We start from the raw sequence: 15,980 nt of genomic DNA on the forward strand, positions 1-15,980 counted from the left end.
TTTGTCTTGTCTTACTCTTTGGTAGGAAAGCCAGTTTAATGACTCTAGTAACCGTCTTGCTTTTGGAAAAACCCTGCTTCTAATTAGAAATTCCATTCCTGTAATCAGGCTCTTCCCACTGAACCCCCAAGTTAGAGGATCGCCTGCAGATATTTTCTTTTGAGAGGAATACGTTTTGGGGTTTTTTTTCTTATTCTCTGTTGAGGAAATGGTGCATTTGTTTCTGAATTCAAAGCTGAGGCTTGCTGCTCAGACTCACATTGGCAGCACCCCAGCTGTCCTTTATCTATGATGCTCCCCACAAGTTGTTAACCCAGAAGTTTTCTTGTGTAGGTGTTTCTCCGGGAGTCCTTGGAACACAAGTTGGAGAAACAGCGAGAGGTGGAAGTCACCAAGGCAGCAATGATTATCCGAGCGCACATCTTAGGTTATGCAGCCCGGTAAGTGACTAGATGAGAATATTAGTGACCAAGCTTTGAAATAAATGGATGGGGTGTCACGGAGTTAAATCCTTCTGGCACAATTCTTAACTTTTCCTAGGGACCAGGCATCCAATTCCTGTAAGTGGCTTTGGAAAATACCAGCTGGTATCTTTGCCAGACCTGTGAATAAAACAAAATGGAGTTTGAATTGTTCTGATATAAGCAATAGGACAGTGTGGAAGTTTGGAGGTCAGCCAGCATCCATGTAATTGTACCATGGCATTAGATCCATGGTAGGGTCTCCAGCTGGATGGCACCTAGTGGAGCTGCCCCAAGTTACCAGCTGAGATTCAGCTTTGTCTTTGCTTTTTCGTGGTAAGAAAAGAGAAGACAAATAAAACTAACCAGTTTGGTTCTTAAAGAACTGTGACATTGGATAACTGATGAATGTTTCGTTTGTTTACCTGGCTTCATGCATTATGTATTAAGTGGAGTTGCTCATCCCATCTGCTTATTTCTCTGCTTTTCTTACAAATCAGTTGAGGACAGTTTAAAGAAACTTGTTTGCATAATGAGGTAATTTCTCTTCATGTGTATATTAGTCCTGTCCTTATATCCTGACCAGTATGTTACTGAAAAACTATATTCCTTTTTTAATGACAGAGCTATCCTGCTGTTCATGATCTTTCTTTTCAGAGACAAGGGATGACTGTCTCTGTAAATTCTTTCTCTGCATGCATGCACACACACAGAGCTGTCCTTTTAGCATCTCCTCGTCAGAGGCATAAGAACATGTAAAGCAAGTAATGTGCGTTTCCTTAATGAGGACACAGACAGCGCTGTCATAGAAATGAATCTCTTTCCTCTCCTAGGGAGGAGAATGGGAATGAGAATGGGGAAACCATCACAGACATAGAAATAATAAATCGGTTTACTACCATGGGCTCATTATTGCAGGTCACCATGGCAAGACCTCTCGCCACTGCTGGTTAGTTCCGTGTTTCCTTAGAAATTTGCCTTTTTCTTTTTCGTTTTTCTTCTCCCAGGAAGCGGTATAGAAAGGTTCTCTACTATGTGGTTGTGATACAGAAGAACTACAGAGCATTCAGTGGTAGGAAAAAGTTCCTGTGCCTGAAGAAAGCAGCCATAATCCTTCAGAAGCAGCGGCGAGGCCAGCTTGCTCGACGTGTTTACAGGGAGCGACTAGAGGAGAAGCGGAGACAGGAGGAGGAAAGGAGAAAAGAGGAGGAAGAAAGGTGCAGTAATGTTGTCTGACATCACTCTCCTGTCTGTGCCACATTAGGTTTTGGTCTGAATAGCCTTTATTTTAGGCTATTCTTGATCAAGTGAGTTTGGAAACCTTTGTTTCTTTTGCTAAAAGAAGCATGTAGCTGTCATCATATTCACAAATATATCCTTGGTTACCTTATTTTTGGCTGTCTTTTCCATGTGATCTCTGTAAGCTGAGCTATTGCCCTGCAAAGGTATGTGATGAGCTTATGTTGAGCTTGATTTACTAACCTATTTTCTTGCCTTGCTTTTAGGGAAAGACAAAGACAAGAAGCAGAGCGTCTTGCCCAGCAGGTAAATGATATTCTTAATGTTTTCAGCCATCCTGTTTATTTGAGCATCTCAACCCAGCCATTAAAAAATAAAAGGCATCTGTGGCATTTAAGTTAAACTTATTACAGGAGCTGGCAGATAAAGCCAAAGGAAACTTAATACAGTTGTTTGCATGGAAATTTCTTTCACCTCATGCTTCATTTGATTTCTGGCAAAGATTGCACTTTTTGCATGTAGTTGAGCTGTCCAGTATCTGTAAGCAAATGTAATCATACTTTCAGTTTTTCTTTTTTCTTTCCTTTTCTTTCCAATGTAGGGATAAGGGTCCTTTTAAATGAACAGCGTGGTGGGAGCATAGTGCTTTAGAAATAAATTTTAAAAAGGAATGTTGCACTGGGGGGGGCTTTATTTTTTTTTTTTTTTTTATATGCAGGCTGAAGAAGAGAGAAAGAAACAGGAACTGGCTGCCATTCAGAAAGCCCAGAAGGAGGCAGAGCTGAAGCAAGAGGTGGAGAAGCAGAAAGAAAGCAGGCAGGTGGAAGAAATCCTGCGTCTGGAAAAAGAAATTGAAGACCTGCAGCGCGTGAAGAAGCAGCAGGAGCTGTCCTTGACAGAGGCTTCATTACAGAGGCTGCAGCAGCTTCGAGACGAGGAGCTCCGGCGGCTCGAGGACGAAGCGTGTCGAGCAGCCCAGGAGTTCCTGGAATCTCTGAACTTTGATGAGATTGATGAATGTGTCCGAAACATTGAGAGGTCTCTCTCTGTGGGCAACGGGTGTCCCACTGAGCTGACTGAACAAACTGGAAACGCCTGCAGTGAGAAGCCCAATTTTAACTTCAGCCAGCCGTATCCTGAGGAGGAGGTAGATGAGGGCTTTGAAGCTGATGACGATGCATTTAAGGATTCGCCCAACCCCAGTGAGCACGGCCATTCTGATCAAAGGACCAGTGGCATCAGAACGAGCGATGATTCCTCAGAAGAGGATCCCTATATGAATGATACGGTGGTGCCAACAATTCCTGCTGCTGGCAACACCATGCTTATACCTCCTGCCCATGACACAGTCAGTCTCCACAACTCTTCCAGTGGTGAATCCACGTACTGCATGCCAGAAAATGTATCTTGTAGACCCCCAAATTCTGTGGAACTTATTTCTCCGGATGGAGACTACGATTATGACCAAGACGATTACGAAGATGGTGCTATTACTTCGGGTAGCAGCGTGACCTTCTCCAATTCGCACAGTAGCCAGTGGTCACCGGACTACCGATGCTCAGTGGGGACCTACAATAGCTCTGGAGCATACCGATTTAGCTCTGAAGGAGCTCAGTCTTCTGTAAGTATCATTGTTTTTATTATCTAATAATTGATATGTGCTTTCTGATTATTTTTTTTCCCCACTGTGCAGCTGCAGAGTGACCGTAGCTGATCTTACAAGTGTCTGCGCTGCGTAGTTTGACTCGCTTAGACTGTGCATGGACGTAGTTGTCTGTTGCCATCTAGATGCCACTGGGGTGAGTGCGTTAGCTAGGGACAGCTCGGATGCTGCTTGCAGTCCCAGGCTTGTGCAAGGATGTAGTTCCGTCTGTTTTAATGCAGAACCACACGGTATTTGGTGAGGAGCTCAGCGCGAGGCCTTGGATGCCCTTCATCAGCAAAATTCCTCTCTGTGTGCGGGGACACCAGGTAGCATGGTGGGGAATTGATTTAAGAAAAAACAGATTCAGTTACGCATGCAAGTTGCAATGGCGGAATAACCTGCTTGGAGAAGTCCCTGAATTACCAGGTGTATTTTGAGATTACTTGGAGGGTAAATTTCACATGATGGCAAATCTTAAAATTATTGAGGCAGACACTCATACCATTGAGCTCTTTCTCAGTGCTGTTTATTGAGTATACTGTGGGCTTCACTCCTACAAATATTTTTTGGAAGAATATGATTGCCTCTGCCACTCACAGAATACTTCTGTGAGACTGTCTGACAGGGAGAGTGAGAAAGTATTTCAGCAACACTGACTTATTTAGAAGGAAAAAGTCAACACTAAAATATCTATTACAGTTGAGGTAATAAAAAAAACAGTGAAAGAGCCATCGTGGTTGCTGGAATAAGTTGACAGTTCTTGCCTAAGAGGAAAATGCTTTTAGCTTCTCTGCTGAGGACTCCTGCCTGTTGCACGACTCTGGGTGTGTATCAGATACGGAACAGAAATTCTGATTATTTGGGGTGAGGGTGGAGAAAAGCTCTTACCATAGTTTGTGGAATATGTTTATTTCTCAAGACTTTTCTGAACTGTTGCCCACAACGCTTCAATGACGGAGGGAGGTAGCACAATGTAACATGCCCTGGCCATGCTCTTGCAAAGGGATGACTTTCCTGAGCAGCTATAAAGCTGTTTCATAGATTTCTTACTTGACATCAGGGCCAGTGTGTAATCAAACAGTTGAATCTGCAAGTTACCAGAATGTACTCCTTCGTCAGCTGGATGAAAAATGAGGAATTATGAGCTTCCAGTGCATCATAAAATGTTTTAGATGAAGACTTCTAAACCAATTTTATCTGAAGTCTGTCCCGAGAGATTATTTCACCTTTATTTCCTTTATTCTGTAGTTTGAAGACAGCGAAGAAGATTTTGACTCCCGATTTGATACAGATGATGAACTTTCCTACCGGAGGGATTCAGTCTATAGCTGTGTCAGCCTGCCCTACTTTCACAGCTTTCTGTACATGAAAGGTATTGGGTGAATCAGAATTGGCTAAATATACAAAATAACTAAAAATGTTTATTATACCTTGAGCTCAAATTTCCATAGAGTTAAGCTATTTTCTTATTTCTTAAAAGGTTGTGGAAAAGTAGCTTAATATGAGCTGCTCTCAAATTAAATTATTTGCTTTAGATGCCTTACATCTAGCAGTGTTCTTCCCTCTGCAAAGGATCACCAACACTTTCAGCTGACTCTGTTTCATTTTACACCTTTGCTGGCTCGTAATCAGTGGAATCTCTGGTATAAATAGAGTAAAATAACTCACAAAGTCAAATTATACCAAATTTTGAGAAAAGCTGATTCATGCGCCTTTTAACATAGACCGCATTCCACATTGCAGATCAGTTTTACTGAGCACTTAACTTATTTTACGGATCAGTCAAATTTCATTTTGGATCCAAAAGGCACAAAGAAGGAAATGTGTAGCAAGGGGATGTGGGAGACACTGCAAGAGTACACACAGGACTTGTGTAGTTAAGATTCTTGTTTTATCTTCTGATAATTGATAGTAAATTATAATCTAGATGAATCCTTGTATGATAGCGTTCACTGTGGCATAACTTATTTTCCTGGAATAGGAACAGTGATGAATGTGCACGCACTTACATTTGTGAGAAAAATAATGTACACAGCCATCACGAGCACAACTTTTACCCTCTGACATAGTTAGCAATAAGTTTTTGTGGAATGACAGGAGTAAATTGGTTTGGTTAAGGCTTTTATGACTGTGGTGTAACTACAGTGCAAGCTGTATTGTCTACCGTAACAAAGCTCACAAGAAGTTTAGGCAGCATAGCCACACTTTGGCAGGACTGAGCTCGCACTGGTGTATTTCCTGTTCTTTAAGTAGAGCTTGTCCAGGTTTTGTGGTTTTGAGTTCAACATCGTTACCTCCTAATAACCGTAAGTATTTCAGAAAACTGGAGAAAGGAAAGAGTTTAACGCTAAACCTTTTTTAAATTATCATTGAAATGCACTGAAAACAGTGCTGAAGGTCTGATTTGTTATATGCGATATGAATTTTTAATAATCTATTAGTTACTATATATGTTATGTATAAGTATGTATAGTTTTATACATAAGTTAGATTTTTTATAAAAAAAGATTTATTGTAATTTATAGTTTTAAGGGTCTTTAGATTGCCAACAGTATTGATGGCCTTAAGGATGTGCAAAAATGAGATCTTTGGTTTTGTGGCTTACAGCAGAGACTCAGTTTAACTGTAGCATTGTTGGTCAGCATCTTCCAGCGTTGGTTTGGTCACAGCTTCTGTTTTGTAATATAATTGTTTGTCTTAACGATGTATAAACCCACATCTGTCTGTCTTGCCAGGTGGCTTAATAAACACATGGAAGCGGCGCTGGTGTGTCCTGAAGGATGAGACCTTCCTGTGGTTTCGTTCCAAGCAGGAAGCACTTAAGCAGGGTTGGCTTCACAAAAAGGGGGGTGGATCATCCACGCTTTCCAGAAGGAACTGGAAGAAACGATGGTTTGTTCTCAGACAGTCCAGGTTGATGTACTTTGAAAACGACAGTGAGGAAAAGCTAAAGGGCTCCATCGATGTCCGGACAGCCAAGTACGTTTATATGTGTTTATATGTTAGCTGTAGTTCCTCCTAAATACTTCTTGAGGCTTAATCTGGGAAGACGTCGAGTGCCCTGCCTTCAAGTTGTGTGAATGCAAACATGAGAGTGTGTGTGACAAAGTTATTGAAAGCAAGTGTTGTCCTTACTTGGCTCTCTCCTGTGTCTGCAGAGTGCTCCAGAGCTGAGCCGGTGCCAAATACTTCAGAAAACTGCTGCTATAATGAACCCATCTATGCTTTCTCCCAGACTAGAGGCCCTACTTAGTCTGTAATGATTCCCAAGGCAATTTGGGGCGTGTTGCCAAGTCCATAGCTGCAGGCAGACCTAGAATGGAGAGGGTGGAATTAATAGGCCCTGAATATATTTAACATGGGTCAGAGCTGTATCTTCTGTATGCATTTACATTTTTTTTCATGTTTGAAGTAATTGTGGTAGTGGTAGAGAAGTCTTTAAAATGCATATATTCATCTAAAAAATAATAGAATTACTCAACCTAACTTAATTACTTATGTCTTGCTAGCAAAAGTTCCTTATGCCTTAAAATTTTGTGCTTCCTGAAGCATGCATCAAAAAAGTTTTCTGAGGAATGGTATTTTTCCTGCTAAACAGTCACTAGGCTTTATGAACTTATGGATTATCTATCTAATTTAAAAATTAGAGTGTGCTAACCTTGGTAGTCTCATTCCTGGATAAAAATGTGCCTAGGTTTTCTTCTAAGGTAGAGCAAAATAGAAATGGCTTTAACACTTGATTCCACACTGGCTCCTTGTAATTTGCAAGTATCTGTTTTATTTTGTTAATTTAACAGAGTACTTAAACTAAATTGAAAGTTTAGATTAATCTTATCTTTGGAAGTCCTGATTTCAAGCAGCATGAACTAAATATTTTCAGTGAGCTTCCTGACTTGCTCTTGTAAAACCAATGGGCTGCTGGCTCTCAAGTAAATCTCAGAATATAGACTGAAGTTCCTACCACAATTTTTTTTGTTTAAACTGAATTTGGCTCTGTCTCATGTACCATAGCATTTATTTAGCATGTTTTTCTAATATGTTTAAACCTTCACTTTTTGTTGTCACCACATTGTTTCATTGACTGTGCCCTATAGACGTTCTTTGCTGAACGTAACTTTAAAATTATCAGGTAAAGGTTGTTGAACCTAACTTGAAATGTAGGTTCAGTCAACAACCTGTAAAATAGCTAAAAGAAAGGATATTTGTATTTAAAGAGCTATATGTTGTGAGAAATAAGCCATAGCTTTTCTAGGAAACTTCAATATTCGCTGAATGCATTCCTGCCATATCATGTGACTTACATATTTCACAACTCCATGTGAGGGACCCTGTTCAAATTAAATAAATATTAGGCTGATTCATTTTTTTAAAACACAGAACAGGGAGGTGTTCTGTTGGACACTGATATTGGGAGGGAAGGAAACGAAATTTTTAAAAAGAAATAGGACAGAATTATAGCTTTTTGCTTTAATAGTAGAGAAATCATCCTCATGAGTCTGTTAAGCAGAGCTCACACATAATGTTTATAGGATAGGGATTTATGAGAATAGTATAGGTGATGAAGAAGTATGGCTAGTTAAGGAAATAATAAGCTTCAGGCAAATACAGTAAAACAGAAAAAATCAAGTTGGTTTCCTAAGCTTCAGGAAAACCTGATGTAAAACTTAAATTACTCTTTAAAAATCTTGTGCTTTGTGATTTGTGTTTGTTTAATATATCGATACTTAGATGTCCAAACTACAAATTGAGAAGATGTAACTTTTCAGCAGTTGAGTGCTCAGCTTTTTCTGGAAGTCACGTTTGGAATTGTCTTTCTGCTGACTCACAACCACACAGAATCACTAATCCAGGTTTTGTCTGCGCTTTGGTTTTAATCTTCAAGAGCTTTCTTTCTACCACTCCAAAAATTACTTGGGTAGGCAATCATTTCAGAAATATAGCCATTTCTTAAGCCAGTTTTCCTTGTCTCTCTTGAGGTTTCATAATACTTTTTCTTTAGTTCTTGTTAAAAAAATAACAGAATAGCCAACTTGGTATAGTGACACTGGTAGTAGTTTGAATATTTGTACCGTATAGGCAGAAAACACAACAACCGTAGTTTGGTGAATTAATGCTGTCTGATAAATGACATTGTGAATCTTGCAAATGAACCTGATTAAGGTTGACTGCTGTTAAGTATCAGTAGGTTGTGAGCCTCTCAGCAGAACGGAATTTTCAACATGTTGATGATCTCTAATGGTCAATCTTGGCATTTGCTTCCTTACAGAGAGATTGTTGATAATACGGGCAAAGAAAATGGTATTGATCTAATAATGGGCGATAGGACGTACCATTTAATTGCTGAGTCTCCTGAGGATGCAAGGTATGAAAATCATCAGGCCTTTTTCTTTTCTTTTTTGTTTGTTTGGTTTGTTTTTTTGGGGGTTTTTTTTGGTTTTTTTAAATTCTTTTTTTAACTTCTGTGCCATTCTGGCTTGTGCTTGACATTAATTTGTTTGCCCACTGTCACAAAATATTCAAGCTGTGTTAAACGCATTGCATTTAACACTTTTTCTAAAGGCCTGCTGAGAAGAAAATCTCATGGCAGACCATTACTGGAAAGAGTCAGACTGCCAATGAAAATTTGCCTGGAATTTGGCTGTTATCCATTTATTACTAGCAACTTTCTGAAATACAGCATGTATGTAGAAAGGCATCATCAGCCATTGATGCTTGTCTTGTGCTTTACCCTGCTGTGTTTACCTGCATAGATTAAATCAGTATTTAAGAACCTGTAATCTGGCAAAAATAATGTATTTAGGGCTGGGATCTTTTTGCCTTAGCAGAGCCTAAATTTTTTTCAGGTAAAAGTTGTAGTGTGGTCACTGAATTTTAGGGTGAAAGTGTGTTCATGAATAAGAAGAGGGTGTCATGGAGTGCTTCCCTTTCTGCTGATTTAGAAAGGGTCTTGCTTTTGTTGCTAAAGTATCCGTATCAAACTGGAGGGAGAGGCTGGTAGGTATAGAGCAAGCTTGACTTGTCAGATCAGATCTTTTAAAAAAAAAAAAAAAAAATCCCTACACTGCAGTTCATGCGAGATAATCATATGCTTGCCCCTAAAAATCAAGCATTTAAATAAAGTGAACTTAGTAATCAAAGCTTATTACCCACTGCCTTGCTGCCCCAAGGCCAGAACACAGGATGCCTATGTCAACATCACTTGAGCTAGTTTTGCTCTGAAGCCTTGAAGCTGCTTTGTATTCTGTTCTTTTTAAAGGTATAATACCTTCCTGTATCACAGGACCCTGAGTTTAAATTTAGCAATGCTTGCAGTGCAGAATCATTCTTCATTTTTTAGACATCCTTAAAATTACCCTTGAAATAAGTATGAGCTTTCCCAGTGCTCATTGTTAAGATTCTTGTGTGATGTGAGTGTATTTTAAAATGAAGGCTTAGCTGAAGTCTCTTCTGTTAGGCTTGTGTACATACCCTAGGGACCAATAAGAAATTATCAGCATAAAGACTTGTCTGGTGTCATGTACCTCTCTCATTTTTTTTTAAACATGGAGGAGGAGACACTACGTTCTATTGTTGTGTATAGTACACATCACACACCATCCATATTAAATACTTTTTACCAGTGTATTCCATGTTTCCTTTTTCTCAGTCTTTCCAGAAGACTTTAATGAGGGACACGTGTAAGGATTTGGAAATGGGCTGAAGTCAAAGCCTCGCTAGTGTTTGGCATTGTTAAAAGTGAAGTACAAAATTATTGGACTGTTTTGGTTCTGGACCTGCTATTGAAAAAATATTTTGTACACGGTCTAGATCACGATCCGAAGTTGCTTTTTGTTCCAATTATGGGAAAAAGCAAGAGAAACCTGACACTCCCCCAAAAAGAGGAATTACTATTTTGATCATGAAAGTGTATTTGAGGAAAGGTGTAATGCCTCAGTGGGCAGCCGCTGCTGAGGGTTTAAACCTTTCAAACCCCCTGTTTGTCGTCTTCCCTGTTGCCGGGTTCCAGGACTCAACTGAAAAGCAAAGGAGGTCCTGAGAGGGAAGAAAGCAAAAGGAGAGTAAAATCTGCCTTGGTCTGTTGCAAAGTGCTGTGATTCATTTCTTTTTCACTGTTTACACAAAGATTACATTAAATTCTGAAAACTCCGAGTTGTTCTTTAAAATCCAATAATATATTATTACTAACTGTGCATGTAGTGCTGTGAAGTCTTTTTTGGTTTCAAATAGAAGGTTGACATTTAAAAACATTTGCAATTCCTGAGCCCAAAAAGGGAAGCTGAATTGAATTTGTGGGAATCTTTTAGTAGATGAGGTTTAATTTTCTTCAGCTGGTGGTTCCTTCTCTCTAGATGACCCTTCCGTTGTTTGGAGGGGTTTTCAGTGACCTTGTTGTACATCCAGCAAAGTAAAGTGTTAAGCACAACCTCTCTGTGGGTATGCTGAGCCTTAACAAAAGAATCAGAACTAAGTATGTTCTCATCTTCTCTGTTGTCAGGCACTCTACATCTTTGTTTTTCTTTGTGCCTTGCATTGTTTCTAATGAAAGCCTAAGCTGTTAGAACTGATTTAGATGGCAGTCGTACTGTCTGACAGACAACAGAGGTTTTCTCAAGCTATTTTGGCAGTTGGGTTCCCAGACACCTATGTGATAGGGAGCAGTTGGCTTCTGAATGCTGGAGTTAAGGAGACAGCACTTCAGTGTCATAGGCATACGTTCTTTGACTACAAGCAATTGCAGAGAATATAGCTTTACATTTAAAGCCAGTAGCTTTGCATTTGTTTCCTCAACATGGTGGTGGTGGAAAAACCTCTGCAGGAGAGTAAGGAGTCTGTTTGAAAGGCTAGGCTTTTGAGCCCTTTGAAAACTTGGCCCCAGGTGATTTTCATTAGAATGGCAAATTCATATCTCAAAGAATGGCATTCAGGAACCTGCTGAACAGGCCAAGCTCTGCCCTCAGATTTCAGTGTGATTGCTTGAAGCAGTTGAGCTTTATCCCAAAGAAGTGCCAGGAGGGCAGAGATTTCCCAGGAGCAGAAGGTGTGGTTGGAATTAAATCCTTCTGCAATTGCTGCTCGGCCAAAGCACTCGGAGCCTCTCTTGCCAGTTTTCCTGTTGTGGATATAGACAAGGCGATTGGAGTGGCACAGATTGGCTCAGGTTCAACTTCCCTGGCCCTTCCAGCAGCTGGATTTTCCAGTGCTCTATAGGGAACAGAAAATTTAGAGGTATTTGCTTGGGGTTTTTACTCTTTTTTCTCTCTTAGTTGTGCTTCTACAAAGGACTCAATAGACTTGGGTGGTCTTTGCAGAAGTATCATTGTAAGAAACTGTTACCAGTCACACCATCAGTGCAGCACAATTTATAATCTGAAGGTTGGGTTTCCCATTAAAGGCTTTGCGTGTAGCTGGTAATGTGTGTTTCTCCAGATGAAATGTGTGGAATGTGTTATAAATGCTCTCTAAGCACTCGGATGTTTCAGCGTGCTTACTGCCAGTTTTTCAGAGATGCCCCTTTTTGTACAAGGTATTTGTCTTTAGGACGAAGGGTATGACATGAGCTTGGTTGGGAGATCTGGTGGGACTTGTTTGTAAAAGCCTCACTGCTTTTATGCATGTCGACAAAAGGAATCCTAAGCAATTTCAAAAACCTGCAGAACCTGCTAGATCTCTGCAGAACAAAGGTGACAAAGGGCTTGTGCAGAAGCAACATTTTACTCACACCGCCACCTTTCTCTTCACAGCCAGTGGTTTAGTGTACTGAGTCAAGTCCATGCGTCCACAGAGCAAGAGATTCGAGAGATGCACGATGAGCAGGCAAATCCACAGAATGCTGTGGTAAGTCTAAATCTGAAGAACTTTTCAAAGCAGACATTTTTAAAAAACAAGGAGCACTATGGTGGCCACAGCTTCCAAGAGTCACAACCTTGGTTTCCTTAAGTGAGGTGGTAGCTGTGACGCTGGCTAGAGGCTCCACATCCTTCACCCTGTAGCCATACAAGAGGAGACTCTGACTTCTGACTCCTCTCCCATAATTCACCTTGATGAAAAATGAGTGTTGGTTTTGAGGGTGGTTTTTTCTAGTCCAGTTCCCTATCACACCACAGAGTATGCTTGAGTTTGAAGTTTTGCAAAGATACAGTTAATGAGTAAATTAAAAACCCTAGAGTAGAAAATTTGAGATGTTTCTGGTCCTGTGTTTATCATTCTGTGCAACATACACTGGGAATAAATGAGATAAATTTGGAACCTAATATCAAGCAGAGGGAAATAAAAAGAGCTTCTGCTTAATGGCCTCAGAAGTTTGTTCCGAGAGGATGCCATTTACATTGGGATGGCACTTTTAGATGAAAAATTAAAGCAGGCTTGGAAGCATAGAAAAATAAGAGCAGTTGTTGAGCTGCCTCCAGCTTAACTAGAGATAATCTTTTACTGGATCTAGTTATCTGAGTCTCTTAGTTTTCCCCTGAGCAGTTTTAATGGTTAAGAGAAACGGATGCCCAAATCTGCAGATCGTTCTGTTTGATCAAAGCTGCTGCTCCTTTCACCTGTCTCTGGGAAAAGTACTGTGAGTAGTGTAATAGTAAATGTCTTCCTCCTCTTCTGGTTGGATATTTGTTTATAGGGTACACTCGACGTAGGACTAATTGATTCTGTCTGTGCTGCTGACAATCCAGATCGGTAAGTCAGACCCATGCCTGGTGACTTCGTTTCTCCTTTCTCTAGACAAAATCAGATGCTTTATACTTTAGTCTCTATGTTCTACTGTTCATTATTGTCTCCCTTTTCACAGTGCTAACCACCACATATTAAAACATGGACTAGGAATGGTGGTGTTTTTTGTGAGGGTTTCACTAACTTCCCTGACACTACTTCATATATGAACTGTTCAGCTACTGAAGTGATCCAAAAGTAGAAGATGAAATATTTATTTTATTTATACAAGTAATGCTCTTGGAAAACAGCAGCTTGGTTTTGAGTCCTTTAGTAATACAGTAGGCACAAAATTTGATTTTAACATTTTTCTGTTCAGCTTCTCATGCAAGAATGTTGTATTCAACAGGGATGAGGATTATTTCCTGGAATAAAATGTTTTATAACAAATAAGAAAATGCTGTATAAAAATAACTGTCAGGATATTCTTAGTTCTTGAACAAGTAACAGTGTTTGAGGGGATAAAAAGTAATCTGGGTTCAGGCTATGAGTCTGGTTATAAGGTTACTGGCAGTGAGTTGTTATTTGTGCTGCAGGAGTTCATTCCAATCTCCTCATTGCACATGTGTGAAACAGCTGGGTTTAAGTTACTGTTTTGCCCTTGCCCTGCCAAGAGACCAATGCCACAAGTGACTGTGATTATAAGCCCAGGTTTCCTAAACAATACAACACAAATGTCCGGAGCTTTCAAAATTTGAAGTTCGAAAGGCATTTCTCCTATAAGCATTTTTCACACAGATTTTTTTTTCTTGTCCTTTTTGTTTGTTTGCATTTTGTTTTTGTTTTAGTTCTCTGGGTCTAAATCAGTGATGGAAGGTTTTTCAGTTAGGAAATGAATTTGACTAATACAGGCAATAGATTATTTTCATCTTGACACATACGAACCCACTATTGCAAGTTCAAAAGAGAGAATCTGAGCAGAGCGCCCTTTGAATATGTATGCTGAAAGAATCCCAAGAACGGGGCTTCTGTTATTTTCCTAAACTGGGGAGGAGGAGAGGGGAGCCTGGAAAGTTGGCTACTGTTGGTCATAACCTCCTGTTTGGTAGCTTGACCTGCCTTAGTTTATACCTTAGCGTTCCCCTTTTCCAGTTCTTCTACAGCTCTTCTATAGCTTCTGTCCTGTATGTCACGTCATCCAGCTTTCTAGAGTGTGCTTCATGTAGCTCAATGTAAAGCTGCCTCCTCTTCACACATTTTAAAACAAGGACTAACAAAATTCTTCAGTTGAGTTCACATGCCTGCTTGTTTCTTCATCCATCATTCTACCTGCATAGTGTAGCACTTGAGCACCACCATGAGTGTGACCAAAACACTGGATTCTGATCACTCCCTTACCCCTTCCCATGGCACTGGTGAGCGCTCGCTGGAGGCAACTTAGACAACTTCCAAGATGACTTACACACTTCTCACGTTACTTGATTTACTGCAACCTCCCTTCACACAGTTTTCAAATTTTTCCTCCTAATGATTTTATTTACTTTTTTTTTTTTTTAAAACTCTGTGATACAATTTAGCTTTTACATGGCACACACTGATTTTGGAGAATGGTATCGTGTTTGGGTGAACCTCTCCATCCCCATAAACAATTTGTGATTGGTTCTAATTTCTACCCAGTTACCTTATTGCAAGAACTGTAAAAGGAATCCTGTGAGCTTCTCATGCATGGGATGGCCCAGACTGCATCACTCCCTTTTTCCACATCTGATGCAGTTCTTAAAAACTGTGTGTGTTCCAGGATGAAAAAATTAATGGTAAAGGGTTTAACCAAGTGTTTGTAGGCTGGAAAACCTGCCTGTCTAATCCAGAGAGCCATCAGCACAGTTCGCTTGGGCTCGTTCTTCATGCTTCAGTGAATCCTGGTGTAGGAATGGGTAAAAGCCAGACTCTCATTAAAAATAGATTGTATTCTCTGCGAGTTGGGTTCCACTGCATTAAAAATAAAAGAATCTGTATTCACGTGCTGCCTCACTATAGACCTTTGTAAATTGTAGCTAGTTTTAGCTAACGTAGCTACTGAAGCAGACACCCTAAGTAGATCTGACCCTGAAACCGAGTTCTGATTCACACCCAAAACTAATTAGAGATTGGAGGTTTTTCTCACCATAGTTTTATTTTTGAGACAGGACAAGTTGCAGTTTAATGTAAACTTTCCCACCATTCAGAGCCCTGGCATTTTGGTGTGAATCCAACATAACTGAGTCTTCTTGAATGCTTAACTTTTTTTAGCTTTAGTGGTGTTGAAATAAATGCTTTAGACGTGGACAGGGTTTGTCTGGATAGAAAATGCAAACAGTGGGCAGTGTTTATGGTTATGGTGAGTGAGGTGAACAGCACGTATGTTGATTGGCTTTTTCAATCTTCATTTATCTTCATAGACCCAATTCATTTGTGATCATCACTGCTAATCGTGTTCTTCACTGTAATGCTGACACTCCTGAGGAGATGCATCACTGGATAACCCTGCTGCAAAGGTCCAAAGGGGACACTAGAGTGGAGGGACAAGAATTCATTGTGAGGGGTAAGAACTGAGTGGGGCACTAATGAAGTAATTAGCATCCATTAAGCTTCCAAGAGGTTGTTCCCACAATGCAGTCTGGGTAATGTGCTGGTATTGCATGGCAGTGTTGGAGCCTCATCTTTTTACAGTTCAGTTTACTCACACATTGATACAGCTGTAATTATACTCCTGTTATGCCATGTAAGAAAACACTGTAATGATGACAAAAGCGGTTTTCCAGGTAAACACAAAAGTTGAAAAGTTTTCATATTAATTTGATTATATCTTCATCATTTCATTGTTTGAGAATTTTACTCAAAGTTTTTTAATACGTGGGCTAAACAATTCACATCACATTTTTGTTGTTGGAAGTATACAGCTTTTAACAACCTAATTTTGTCCAACTCTGTTTAAAAAGCAAAAA

General features: G+C 39.9%; 1 protein-coding gene across 1 annotated transcript in view; it reads left to right on the forward strand.

Annotated features, from left to right (window-relative positions):
• Positions 1-15,980, forward strand: part of MYO10 (myosin X) — a 159,504-nt gene that overhangs the window by 130,679 nt on the left and 12,845 nt on the right. Inside the window, exons 22-31 of the mRNA XM_065627669.1 lie at positions 334-440; positions 1,469-1,678; positions 1,967-2,006; positions 2,419-3,321; positions 4,594-4,717; positions 6,081-6,324; positions 8,612-8,707; positions 12,087-12,180; positions 12,968-13,023; positions 15,435-15,577. Of these exons, the coding sequence (XP_065483741.1) occupies positions 334-440; positions 1,469-1,678; positions 1,967-2,006; positions 2,419-3,321; positions 4,594-4,717; positions 6,081-6,324; positions 8,612-8,707; positions 12,087-12,180; positions 12,968-13,023; positions 15,435-15,577 (2,017 nt within the window). The remainder of the gene's footprint in view (positions 1-333; positions 441-1,468; positions 1,679-1,966; positions 2,007-2,418; positions 3,322-4,593; positions 4,718-6,080; positions 6,325-8,611; positions 8,708-12,086; positions 12,181-12,967; positions 13,024-15,434; positions 15,578-15,980) is intronic.

The sequence above is a fragment of the Caloenas nicobarica genome, chromosome 2 (genome assembly GCF_036013445.1).
Source record: "Caloenas nicobarica isolate bCalNic1 chromosome 2, bCalNic1.hap1, whole genome shotgun sequence".
In the NCBI taxonomy this organism is placed as follows: domain Eukaryota; kingdom Metazoa; phylum Chordata; class Aves; order Columbiformes; family Columbidae; genus Caloenas; species Caloenas nicobarica.